Source organism: Pleurodeles waltl, chromosome 10 (genome assembly GCF_031143425.1).
Source record: "Pleurodeles waltl isolate 20211129_DDA chromosome 10, aPleWal1.hap1.20221129, whole genome shotgun sequence".
NCBI classification, from domain to species: Eukaryota; Metazoa; Chordata; class Amphibia; order Caudata; family Salamandridae; genus Pleurodeles; species Pleurodeles waltl.
This window is the reverse complement of record NC_090449.1, coordinates 107,930,215-107,944,309: the sequence shown is the minus strand read 5'-3', so window position 1 is coordinate 107,944,309 and position 14,095 is coordinate 107,930,215. Positions and strand designations below refer to the sequence as shown.

Sequence of the window (14,095 nt, the reverse complement as noted above, 5' to 3'; positions counted from 1 at the left end):
GTTATGTCTGACCAATGTTTTTTGGTAAAATGTTAGTCTTCCCCCACTGGTGATGTGGGTTGGGGAAGGGTGACAGTCAAGTCACTGTTTGTTACTAGTGGCCTGCTTGGTGGGCTGAAACTTTCCCCTTGATCTTGGGAATTGTCCCCTGATGGAGCCGCGAAACCCCCACTCTTATTGGGACTGGTAGGTGGGTTTTGCTTGAGAGGTGGATGCCTATGAAGGCTGTTGTCTAAACCCTCCCCTAAATTGCAGTTTCCTGAATGTTCCTCTATATTGACAGGAGGAGAGCGCGCCCATGGCTTTGGCCGTGTTAGTGTCCTCCTTCATCTTTTCGATGGCAGTGTCAACTTGTGGCCCAAACAGTTGTTGCTGGTCAAATGACATGTTCAGTACTGCCTGCTGTATCTCAGGTTTGAACCCTGAGGACCTTAGCCAAGCGTGCCGTCTAATTGTGACTGCAGTGTTCACAGTTCTTGCGGCAGTATCTGCAGAGTCCAATGCGATCGACTTTGATTGCTGGATATCGCTTGCCCTTCCTCTACCACCTGTTGAGCCCATTTTTTAAATCCCTTGGGGAGATGCTGGATGATACCACTCATCTCATCCCATTGAGCCCGGTCATAACGTGCGAGGAGGGCTTGTGAATTAGCGATACGCCACTGGTTGGCAGCCTATGACGCCACTCTCTTTCCCGCAGCGTCAAATTTGTGACTCTCTTTATCTGGAGGTGGTGCATCTCCCGATGATTGTGAGCTGGCTCTTTTTCTTGCAGCACCAACCACTACAGAGTCCGGTGGGAGCTGTTGCGTGATGAACACTGGGTCAGACGGGGGTGGTTTGTACTTTTTTTCCACCCGCGGTGTGTTGGCTTTTCCTTTTACTGGCTCTTGAAAAACTTGCTGAACATGTTTCAGCATGCCTGGTAGCATAGGCAGGCTCTGGTATGAGGCGTGCGTGGAGGCCAGGGTATTAAAGAGGAACTCATCCTCCAATGGCTCAGAATGCATACTAACATTATGGAATGCAACAGCCCTGGCCAAGACTTGGTTGTACGAGGTGCTATCCTCCGGTGGAGAGGGTTTTGAGGGGTAGCACTCAGGGCTATTGTCCGAGACAGGGGGATCGTAGATGTCCCAGGGGTCAACATCATCTTGCGTTTGCACAGTATGTGTGGGTGACTGTGCAGTGGGTGTACCAATTGGTGACCTTGTCCTTTGTGGCGAATGCAGGGGAGAAAGTTCTGGTGAAAAATGGCGGGTTGGTGATTTTTCCCTAGCCACTTTAGCCCTTGGCTGATCAGTCTCAGTCTCTGATTGTGTTTGGAAAGCCAGCTTTCTCTTGAATTTTAGAGGAGGGGCAGTTTGGTTCTTTCCAGTGTCTTTATGGATTTGTATCCATGCCTGCGTTTGGTCAAACTCTTCAATTTGAAGCTCCTCTTCAAACCTGTGCCTCTCTTTCAGCTGTTTAGAGAGCCCATGTTACACTGTGTAAGAGGTCTTTTTCGGTTCCGAAGCCGGTTTTCTCGGCACCGAAACGCCCATGGTGATGGATGGCCTTGGCTCCGAAAGGCTCTTTTGAGGCTTGGTCGATTCGAGATTTTTCGACACCGGGTTCTCGGCTCGAGTCGGAAGACTTCAGCACGATTTTGGCCTTTTTCAGTGCCGAAGGTGTTGCTTGATCACCACTTTGTTGTTTATGGGTCGAGCCATGGCCTTCAGGCAGTGGCGTCCCCGAGGCTTTATGTTTCTTCGGTTGACTGTGGGGTTGGGTCAGGGCAGGCGTACTCACTTGTTGGCCTGCTGTAGGCAGTCGGTCTCCATCGGAGTCGACTGAGTCCGATCCCTGGATGGAGATAGCCATCTCCTCCTCTTCGACATCGAGATGTTCCAAAGATTTCGACGCCATCTGCAGCCGCCTCGCCCTCCGATCCCTCAGGGTCTTTTTAGATCGAAAGGACTTGCAGGCCTCGCAAGTATCTTCCCTGTGCTCCGGTGACAGACACAGATTACAGACCCGATGCTGGTCTGTATATGGATACTTAGCGTGTCACCTCGGACAGAAACGGAAAGGGGTCCAGTCCATTAGGCTTCGACGACGTCTGTGGTCGAGCCGACCAGGCTTCAACTGGGCGCGGAAGCCCCGAAGGGCCACCAAAATGGTTGTCTCGTCGATGTCGATGGAAGATGTTTCCCGATCGTAAACAATACCGACGCTTTTCGATGATTTTTATTTTTTCCCCGATTCGAATCACGGAGTGAAGAGGAACACGTCCGAACCCGATGGCGGAAAGAAAACAATCTAAGATGGAGTTGATGCCCATGCGCAATGGAGCCGGAAAAAAAAAACAACTTGTTAAACTCCGAGCCCAACACTAGATGGCAGGAACAGTGCACAACATGTTTATCTGCAGCTACACATGCCATTGAACATTATATATATATATATATATATATATACACATACATACACATATGGTGTGTGTACTTACCTCCAGTTGGGGGACTGCCTACGAGTAATCTAGTTCAGTGTTACTATAATAAAGTACCTTTATTCTTGCAATACTATGTGGTTCCTTTCAGGTGTGATAAGTTGCTGCGTGACTGCTGAGGTATTGCAAGTGCTTTACACTCTTCCTAGTTAATTCTCGGCTGCTCACCAAAACGACTACTAGAGAGACCTGGCTTCCTAGACACTGTTCTTATTCACTAATAGCGGCTGCCTGGACCTGGTATAAGGTGCAAACACCATAGGTGACCACAACACAAGAGGCCAGCTTCCTACATTGGTGGCAGCGGTGGGATGTCCTATTGCCTTGCCTCTTCGCCTACAGGGAAGTTCCATAAAAGGGAGTGGGCTACAGCCCCTTTGAGCTTTTGTTTGGACATCCTGTTAGGGGTCCACTTGCCCTTGTGAGGGAAAGTTGGGAGCAACCCCCCCCCCCCCCCCCAGCCCCCAAACAGGACATAGATCATGTATTGGGCCTCAGATCCAGGATGGCTGAGTACATGAGGAGGGCATCTAAAAACCTTGAGGCCAGCCAAGAACTGCAAAAGCAGTGGCATGACCGAAAGGCTGTACTGGCTGTTTACCAGCCAGGACAAAAGGTATACGTCCTGGAACCTGTGGCTGATAAGCGGAGTGGTCCTCACACTATTGGAGAAGAAAGGTGAGGTCACCTACTTGGTGGACCTAGGCACTCCTGGAAGCCCCCACAGAGTGCTTCATGTGAATCGCCTAAAGCCTTACTATGATAGGGCTGACATGACACGGCTCCTGGCCACTGATGAAGGTCAGGAGGAAAAGAGTGACCCTCTAACTGACCTCTTCTCCCACAATCCTGTAGATAGCTCAGTAGAGGTAGTAGATCTTGCCAACTGCCTCTCTGACCAGCCAAAGGATGACTGTAGGAATCTCCTGGGTCAGGTCTCTAAACTGTTTTCCCTCACTCCTGGTCAAACAACATGGTGTGAACACACCATTGACACTGGTAACAGTCTGCCTGTAAAAAGTAAAATATATAGGCAGCCTAATCATGTAAGGGACTGCATCAAAGCTGAAGCGCAAAATATGCTCTATCTAGGAGTCATGGCGCCTTCAGACAGCCGCGGGGCTAGTCCTGCAGTCTTGGTGCCCAAGCCTCACTCTCAAAATGGTAAAAGAGAGGGGAGGTTCTGTGTTGCATACAGAGGCTCAATACAGTCACCAGGACGATGCTCATCCCATCCCTAGGGCAGATGAGCTGATAGATACTCTGGCTGCTGCCAAGTATCTTAGCATATTTGATGTGGCTGCTGTATACTGGCATTTCAAATGATCAGGGGATGCCAACCCTAAAACAGCATTCTCAACACCTAGCGGGCATTATCACTTCACAGTGATGCCCTTTGGTTTGAAGAATGCCCTTGCAACATTTCAAAGGTTGGTGAACAAGTTCTCAAAGGCATGGGAAGCTTTAGTGCAGCATATCTAGATGATATAGCTGTCTTTAGATCCACCTGGAAGGATTACCTAGTGCACCTTGGAAATGTACTTGTGGCCCTGAAAAAGACAGCCCTCATTATCAAGGCATCAAAACGCCAGATAGGGCAGGGCAAAGTGGTTTATTTGGGCCACCTGGTAGGTGGAGGACGAAATCAGCCACTCCAGGACAAAATCCAGACAATCTTTGATTGGGTTGCCCCTACCACTCAAACCCAAGTGAGACCCTTCTTAGGCCTGACTGGATACTAGAGGACGTTCATTAAAGGTTATGGCTCCATTGTAGCCTCCTTAAATGACCTCACATCCAAGAGGATGGCAAAGAAGGTCTTGTGGACAGCTAGCTGCAAGAAGGCCTTTGATGACCTGAAACAGGCCATGTGCTCTGCTCCCATTCTGAGAAGCCCTGATTACTCCAAACAATTAATTGTCCAAACAGATGTGTCTGAAGTAGGATAGGGGGAGTTCTGCCACAAATGAATGAAGAGGGTCAGGATCAAACTGTTGCTTTGATAAGTAGAAGGTTGGCCCCCAGAGAGAAGTGTTGGGCAGCCATTGAGAGGGAGGCCTTTGTTGTGGTATGGGCCTTTAAGAAGCTGAGGCCATACTTGTTTGACACTCACTTCCTTGTTCAGACCACAAGTCCATCCCTATGGCTTAAACAGATGAAAGGAGAAAACCCCAAATTGTTGATGTGGTCCATCTCCCTACAGGGAATGGACTATAAAGTGGAACATAGACCTGGGAGCAATCACTTCAATGCATTTGGACTCTGCAGATATTTCCACTTAAACAATGAAGTCTCGACTAGGCAAGGTTAGTCTTATTGTCCTTCATTTGGAGGTTTTGTGTAGGAAAGTCACTCTTTTTGGCATGGTTACCCCCACTTTTTGCCTGTATATCGATGTGTTTAGACTGTTTTCACTGGGATCCTGCTAACCAGGACCCTAGTGATTGTGCTTTCCTCCAAATTTGGTTGCTTTGGTATCCTTTCCACGCCACAATTGTAACTGGCAGACTGGTGTACCCGTGTAAGTCCCTAGTATATGGTACTTAGTTACCCAGGGCATTGGTACACCAGGGGTGCCATGGGCTGCAGCATGTATTATGCCACCAATGGGAGCCCATGCAAACTGTCTGCAGGCCTGCCATTGCAGCCTGCGTGAAAAGGTGCAAGTACCCTTTCACTGCTGGTCACTGCACCAGGTCACTGTAAGTCCCCCCTACGGTAGACCTTCCTAGCCCAGAGGGTAGGGTGCAGATGACTGTGTGAGGGCACCAGTGCATAAGCAGAGATGCCCATTACGAACTCCAATTCCAATGCACTGGACTTCGTAAGTGCGGGGAAGCCATTTTACCCAGCTCCCGGGCTGCAGTGTATATGTTAAATCCCAATGTTTAATTTTTCCCATCAGAAGTCTCTTGGTGAATGCATTGAAACGCAGTAGATGTAGAAAATCAATACGAAATAGACACCCGTTCAAATAATTTGTGCATTACAGTTGCATGCGGTGCTTTTGCAAGTATGAAAACGAATTTGCAAACAAATACTTTGTCTGCAAAGAAATAAAACATGGATTTTATATTCATAAATCGTGGTGTCCAAAATTAAAGAGTAATTCGAATAGCAACTGTTAAGAATCAAACCGGAACTCCACGAGCAATGTAACAGTTACATGTGCTCTCTTTGTAACTATAACGACATGTTCCAAATGCAGACACCACTAGAAGCTTGATATTCTAATGAATCCAAAAAAGAAATTCTGTGAGTGAGAACGTGAAAAAAATAATCAAATGAGTACACAAGAAATATATATAAAAAAAGGTGTGTTTTGAAAAATGCAACCCTTGCAGACACCAAAGAAGCTGAATAGTAAAAAATAATCTACATAAGATGTTTAAAAGAATCCAAGCAGTGCAGCTTCACAAATAACACACAGTCAACAAACTAGCATGAAGACAAAGAAAAGAGTAGGTCCATGAAAAGGGCATAAAAGCTTAAAAAGGAAGGAGCAGATGGTCCAGGCTCCACCGTAAAGAAAACTAGACAAAAAAAAAAATCCCAGCAAAAAAAATCCCACAGCCAATAAAAGCTAGGAAAGCAGAGTGACAAGCAGACCAACAAACAGTAGGTAGGGGCGAGCTGCAAGTCCCTTTAAAAAATAAAAATAAATATATATATTTTTTTAAATTACAAGAGTTCACAAGCACAGGGCAAGCGTGGTGCAGGTGAAACCTAAAAAGGCCTAAACATTTGGAAAGCCTTTACATAGGTAATACGTGACACAAATAGCTGCAATTTCCCAGGCACCAAAGTGATACTAGTAGTCTCCTTAATGCCACCTGATTTATTATTCGGATATTAGTTATACATTTATTGTATAAAGTTAACCATTTTTGGCTAAACATCAGCTTATAGGTTCTGAAAATAAATACATTTCCTTCTCAAATACAAGTTTTTGAGTTTAAGTATTCATATGTTAATTCAACCAATCAAATTCAGTGGACTGGGCTGCACACAGAAGAGCTACTATTATCTCACGATTTGCTCATTGGAGAAGCCTGTTCAAGACAATATAATGAGAAACTAATAGTATCAGATTTCATTTATGAAATGGGAAGCAGGGAGGGAGAAATAGTTTATCTTCAGATGCCTGGACGACTTATTGTGAAATGAAAATTGTAAACATACCTGAATTACTATACTGTGGCAGATGTTGCACATTCCGACTACATCTTGATATGCAGTGCGGATGTAGTGATCCATCTCCATTATGCAGCGAGTACTTAATGTGTAGTCTCCTTCTTTCTAAATGAGAAACAGTAAATGTGTATTATTCCGTGTTATGTCCTTTTTTGGTTATTACTCCTGGAAACAAGAACTTCATTGAAAATAAATTATACACAATGACTGCGTCACTCGCTTTCCATTCTGTTTCATAGAACATGTTTCATTCCAGCACTACGAGTGCAACATCTGCTAAAACTGTTCCTGGTAAACAGACGATATTTTTTTTTAGAAGAAAGATACTAAACTGGTGAAGAAATTTAAATTCTGCCCTTAATGGTCAAAAGTAACAGGTTTCTTTACCTGGAGCACAAAGGGGTGTAAAGAGGTTACCAAACTGACTTCCACTGCCTGGAGTGAAAAAAATGGCCCCAAGCCTGAATGCGCTTCTCACTGTTGGTTAAATCACATACCAAAGGTGGCAAGTCAGTAGCCCACTATGTACTTTATACATTCAACAAATACAATAAAAAGAAGGCAAATTCATGCTATAAATCAACTGCTAAATACTATACAAGAAAACCTTTTCTCGTGGGAATGGTTTCTGGAACAGTCATTGAATTCTGGAGGTCAACCTGAGCTAAGTAACTGGGCAGCAGGGCTACAGTTCAGGATGCGGGCAAGCGGCAGAGGTGAAACCCCGACTGTAATGTGGCTCTAGACTTTTTAAGGCCGTGCGGGTGTGCCAGTGGGAAAAAGTCAAAGCCAACCCTTTATTGCCAATTAGCTGGACAGAAATGGTAGAACTATGCAGCCTATCGAGCTCATACGACTTGTCCTGTGCTCGTTGCCAATTCAGTCAGTACTTGTAGCTGACGGGTACCGAGATCCTGCTCTCCGCAGAATGGCACATGGCCTTGATTTCCGGTTGATGAAAGGAGGCCTGCAGTTTTCGGTGATCTCAGTCCGACACCTTCCACAAGCACCAAGAGTAAACTCCAAAATAAAAGGGAAGGAACTGCACAGGGACACTCACTTCAATCAGCCACTTATCTTGCACAAAGCTCTGGAGGACTTGCTCAGCTTCCTTTTTCTTCATTTTCTTAGTCTGCAGTTGGTCAGTTAAATTCAAAATGCTCGTAGAAGAAACCAAGCCGTTGTCAGACATGATTATAAGATCCATCTGAAAATACACAACATGAAAACATAAGTTTTGTTGAAATGCAAAATTATGTTGGTATGATAAGTATAAGGTGCAAGTACTTGGTCTTCAGCAGGCCGGGTTTGGTGCAGTCACATAACATTTGATTTCTCAGTAAATCAACAGACACGGACACAATCCAGCATGCTTAAAACTCGGGGATGTGCAAAACTTGGGAGATTGTTAAGATTTAAGGCACTTTCACTTTGACATTATCCAAGTACATTACATTACACTTCTAATGTACATTAAATGTAAATGTTCTCATTTATACTTCTGTGTGGAAAGGAAATTACAAAAACTATCTCATTGTGGCTAATGAAATGTCCTGATAAAGACGGTCGCTACTCCTTAATGTTGATGGGATTATGAGTGTGTTGCTTTACATTTTTATAGTTGTTCAGCTGTCGAACTCGCTGCGCGGGAAGCTAGATCAGGTATGACTCCCCAGAACCAAGGCAGAGAAGAACACAATGGTACCATCATGCTGTAGTAAGCTATGCAACTGGGAAGAAAGGTCCATGCCCCTGTTCCTCTCCAGGACATGACATCACTTAAGCAGCCAGGTGGGAAGAGATAGGAAGCACAATTCCTGACTCACAGAGGACATGCAACACGTTAAACAGTAATAAAATAGAAACACAACACAAGAAAAACCTCACACCAATTTAGGACAAAAAGAGAAGAATTTCATAAATTATTTGAGAAGAAATCGATAAAAAAAAAACAGTAGAACTGGAGATATGCAATATTAAAGATTTAAGTGGAAATAGTACATAAAATTACAAAGCGCCAACTGGTGCTATCCGGTCACGCCAGACTGGGACCAAGTCATAAGTTCAGGCCAAAAAACATGGAGTGCGGGCCTGTCATAGGGACCCAAGATAGGCACACTGAACAAACTACCTTAAATCCCGGTGTGCGGTCAGAGCGAGGCTTCTCGTCAACTGGCAGTGGTTTCAATGAAGCTGTGCTGTGAGGCTTTGCGTTGGTTCTGGTGAGCTGTGCAGCACAGCTTGGGGCTTGGCAGGGGCTTTGCGAAGAGGGGCTTCATATGTTGCTTGGGGACCACATTTGTTTTGTGCTGACCAAGCACATTCAGGCCCGCTCCATGGGTCTAGGACTAAGGTTACACCACTTTTGGTGGAGAGGGGGGTGGGTGAGGGGGGGAATACAAGACACAGCACGCTGTTTTCAGATGCAGAGTTCAAGGTGGTTGGAGCTTTTTCTGTTTCTGCAGGCACCAAATGGATTGGAGCAGTAAATGGCAACTTTCTAAAAGTGGCATTGTCACAATTTTGAGCTGGTTGAAATCCAACTTTACCATTAAAATGGGCTATAAACTACAATTCTTTAGACACCAACATCTACAGTCCTAACTGCTCTCAATTGAAAGTTATCACTTATTAAATGTAATAAGCTACCACAATGTTATCCTATGGAAGATGTAGGCCTTATAGTAGTGAAAAACAAATTTAAAAGTTTTTCAGTACCAGGACATGTAAATGTTACAAGTGCAGGTCTAACATTTTACTGAAAAACTCTTAAATTTGTTTTTCGCTACCTTATGAGCTACTGAAGATCTAACCTGTCTGACCACTGAGTCTGCACTGGTCTCAATCTCAGTTTTAATTTAAAATTTGATAGGGCACAGTACAAGGTACAATACAACTGGCAAAGCACTACGGCCTGGCTCACTGGCTGCATGATTTAATCAATCCGAGACTCACTCAGTCTGGCTGCGGCCTCTGAGATACCAGTGGTCTGTTACTGTGGTGCATTATCACAAAGCAGTATCCACACGTGAATTCGGGGGGCAGAGCTTTGCCTGTTATGTCTGGCAAGCCACGCCTGCCCACTGTGACCATGCAGAGTGATTGACTCTTGATGCAGGCACTGGCAGCGGGTGACAGTTTAAGGTTTTGTTTTTCCTGGTGCCAGCCAGTGCGTGATTCAAGTGCGTGATTTCATGAGGTGGGACAGAGGTGTCACAGTTTGTAGCCACACAAGCTGTATGTCAGAAGATGTATGTTTTAGTTCTGAAGGACAACCCAGGCACTGGCAGGCAATGATTGCAGCCGGATCAAAAAGGGAGGATCACCATGTGACCTGCTCTCATGTGGGAGTTGTGTGGTACCCGGTTGCTGCCGAATTTCATAGATCACCTCCACCTGACCTGCCCATGTGTTGGGGGTGGAGAGGGAAGGCAGAAGCATATAGTTGTCGTCTGGTTACACCGGTCTCTGGAGCACTTCACTGTCTTTAAAGACAGCCACTACCTGCTCTGTGACAGATTCCTCTGCCGCCCTCAAAGATGACCATAGATCAGCGTTGCAGGCAGCAAGCAGTCACCAAACTGAGTCCTAGGCCAAGGAAGGAAAAGAGCATTTGCAGCCGCCTCATAGCGTGATGTGAGCAGCAGAGCACCAGCTTTCACTGAGGCCACAGAAGAAGCACAGAAAGACAACTATGTACGACTGATGCCTGCATCCAGCATTCACATGAAGCCGGTAAACTGGCAGCAGCCTGCTCTCCTCTGAGAGAGATTCAGTCTCTGCCTACAGAGCAATACCAGCAGAGCAGCACAGTAAGCACCAGCAGCAAGACCAAGTTCAGATAAGGATATACATGATTCTCTTGAAGCACTTTGTGGGGAACCAAGTAGGTATGTCAAATGCTTAGTGCATTAAAGTCAAGTAGTAGTATAAGATACTTCGGCCATGAGGTGCAGCTTCCATGTGTAATCCTTTCTGAATTATGCGTGGCCTTATTCCACACTGTGGTGTTACTCAGAGGTGTCTGTATCTATAAAACACTGTATACTTTAGCAGTTGACACACAAACGAAATGACCTATCAAATGTGTTTATGTGGATGCTTTTCCAATTTGAACCTTCACTTGAAAAATCTTGGCCAGGATAAAGTAGTTATCCTTTAATGAAATTGGGTAAACAGTTTCTCAATCTTCATTTATCCTATTTTTAAAAGAAAGTAGACCGTGCTGCCTTCTACTATTGTTCAAATGTTCACAAGATAAAGCATTTTGTGCTGTTAGTTTACAACTGACTGACTAAACTGATTTTTTTTTTTTTTAAACACCACATTAAAGAAATATTGCTTCCTCTTTAAAGGTCGAGCACATAATTGAAGTTACTTGACCTGCATGTTATGTAATATTTTAAAGATTTTTATGCCTTTTCTGGTCTAAGGTCAGCCATTGTGGTTAGTGACCTTCCACTTCAGGGCCTTTACAGCAGTTTCAGGGCTTTTTGGAGCTTTCCAGGTCTCAAAAGTGGGCCATTTGAGATATTTCTTTCTTTACATGGTAATTATTGCTTAGTTTTAACCATGACCGTTCACTCTGACAGCAAAATGTCACTCCTACACACACTAAAATCACTGGAATGTCGCACACAAGCAATCTGAAAACGTAGCAGCTATGTGCCACTCATTGGTTGTCACCTCACCAGCCAACTTTGGTCCACTGCGAGATGCATGGGAAGGAGATTGGGGGGTCCACTAATGGATGATGGCTGGAGAGAAGCACATGCTTCCGCTCTGGAGACAGCTATAAGTTTGCAGTTTGAGGTTATACAGTTTATGTATGTACATACGGCCTACTATACATGCAATAGGCTGTGGAGAATGGAAGTGGTATTCTGACATTTGTAGAAAAGTGATCCCTTTTGGGAAAGGGTGCTAGCATGCCTGGAGAGGGAGCTGGGCTGGAAGCTCCGCAGAAATCCACAATTCACTTTATTATACATTACAACCGATATAGATAGCAAAAGGCACAAATTGGTCCTGCTGTAGCAGGGTCTAGTAGTGGCCATAAGAGATATCGCCAGAGTTTGAAGGAAGCAGAGACCCAGTTACTGGAGGGGCGAGAGGGGGAATGGACCATTGTATCAGCCTGAATAAACCTATATACAAGGCAAGATGGTGCCCACAAAAACATCACAACATTTTGTCAGACTGGTGCCATCACAGAGGCATCTTTCTAGAAGCGAGCAGGGCCAGCTCCAACATTTAAGAGTGAAATCATGGTTTTGGAACATAGACATCCACATGTCACCATGGAATGTTTAAGTATAGACTTTGCACTTTTCTATTAGATGTGTTGTGCGCATAAAGTAGTTTCAATATCTAAATATCACTTCATTTGCATAATGTGACTATAATAATCAAATAAAAAAAAAAACTTAATGATAAAGGATTCCCAACCCAGGCAGGTTTATGATAAAGGATTCCCAACCCAGGCTTGTGGTATTGTTTGGCTGGCCCTATACAAAGATATCTTGGACTGTTCAGCAATCTGAATAGATGAAACTCCTATAGTAGCAGGCGGCTTATAAAAGTCTGTGTTGTAGTCTCATTCTTGCATCTTGTACAGATGATCCACTAAAAATGCACCTATTTCCATGTCACCAAAAGGTATACTGTGGGCTCAGTCCACGACATTAAAAACTAACAAGGCACTGCCAAAGGAAGATGAGCAGAAGAGCTCTTAGACACTCACTGAAAAGGCAAAATATGTACAAAGCCTGCAGCTTGTCAATGTGGTGACTAACATCCGGATTAGACTTGACTTTTTAGTTTCTGAACAACTAGAGGAAAATTACTTTTCGAAATAAGTATTCACTAACTGTGTGTGATAGTCATTCCTCATATAAGAAAAGAACATGCTAACAGCAAAAGAACTAGGATTTCAGTTGAATCCTCCAGTGACTTCTGGTCTATTACCACCTTCAGCGAAGTCAACAATTAAAGGTAAGTAGATAATGATTTATAACTAGACCCGAGAGGTATCCAGGTGCAGTTAAGAACACAGATTAAATAATAAGTACTAATTTATGCGGACAGACAGGACAACGTAAAGATTTTAGTAACTTTTCTGAAAAAGAACCATGCAGAGTGTTCTCCTGTAGCAAAGAAAAGAGGTTCCCATACTTTTGTCACAGAATATAACAATGCACATGTTTTGCTTCATGCACAGCAAATATCAGATACAGGTGCCAGAGACTGACTGAGGAGGATCAAAGAGTATCTTACTGCTCAATTTTTTAAAAAGCCAGGTTGGCGTAGTGCAAGACTATTTGTCAGCTGAAGATAGTTCATGATGTTAAAGAAGGCAGTGAGTTTAGCGTGTGGTGGGGTATCTCATCACAGTATATAAGGTGAAAGAACTGTGCTTCAGTGTTCTAAATGTTTTGTTGCTTCTCCAATGTGTTTCTCCAAGTGTACAGCAATTCCACTGTTTATCCATGGCGATATTGTTGCCCGAATAAACATTTGCTTGCAGCTAAAAGAGCGAAGAGGGAGGATCATAAGCAGGACCTTTAATGAGACAAAACATCTGAAAATCATTATTTTCACCGGGGATATAAACGCTATAAAGCAATAACAAATGAAGCCCCAATTAGGACCAAAGAGAAAGAGGTTACGCCTGAGGCATGTCAGAAGACCACGCATAACTTGACAAGGAGTTGGATGTACTATTAACAATCTTAATGGTGTTTTGAGGCATTAAGACAGTAGATGCCTGGAAGCGGTCAATGAAGTGAAAGTAATGATGTACAACTTACTTACCTTTGGTAACAAAATATCTGGTAGAGAGATATTCTAGTTGCAGATTCCTTACCTTAGAATTTTGCCCCAGGCATCAGACTGGATCCGGAGATTTTTCTTCAAGCAATACCCTTGCACGTCAGTAGGTGGCGTCGGTCGAATCCGCAGGCGTTGTGGTCGCCGTGATGACATCGGGAGAAGTACGTAGACGCCGCCCTCGCGCAGCGACAGCAGTTTCTTTTAACGACTTTCCACACCACAGCGCAGAGCCGCAAAGAACACTGAGATTGGTGCTCCAGAGCTAAGGACCTGAAAGGGGGAATCCCTGTCCTAGAAATCAGTTCGCAAGCGGGGAGGATGGGTGGGCTGTGAGGAATCTGCAACTAGAATATGTCTCTACCAGATATTTCGTTACCGAAGGTAAGTAACTTGTACAACTGATATAGTTGCAGATTCCTTAGAATAGATACCCAAGCAATGCCATCCTCAGTGGTGAGCTGCGAACCGAGATCATAGTAGAAAGTCCTACAGGACTGAATGACCAAAATAGCAGTCTCAACGGACCTGACTATCCAGGCTGTAATGCTTAGCAAGCGTGTGCAGGGATGCCCACATAGC

At 44.4% G+C, this 14,095-nt stretch overlaps 1 protein-coding gene across 6 annotated transcripts in view; it reads right to left on the bottom strand.

Moving 5' to 3' along the window:
• Positions 1–14,095, bottom strand: part of NSMCE1 (NSE1 homolog, SMC5-SMC6 complex component) — a 167,135-nt gene that overhangs the window by 43,024 nt on the left and 110,016 nt on the right. For all 6 annotated transcript variants that reach the window (XM_069209892.1, XM_069209893.1, XM_069209897.1 and 3 more), the window contains exons 5-6: positions 7,746–7,892; positions 6,674–6,790 (exon numbers count right to left, since the gene is read on the bottom strand). In XM_069209892.1, coding sequence (XP_069065993.1) covers positions 6,674–6,790; positions 7,746–7,892 — 264 coding nt within the window. The remainder of the gene's footprint in view (positions 1–6,673; positions 6,791–7,745; positions 7,893–14,095) is intronic.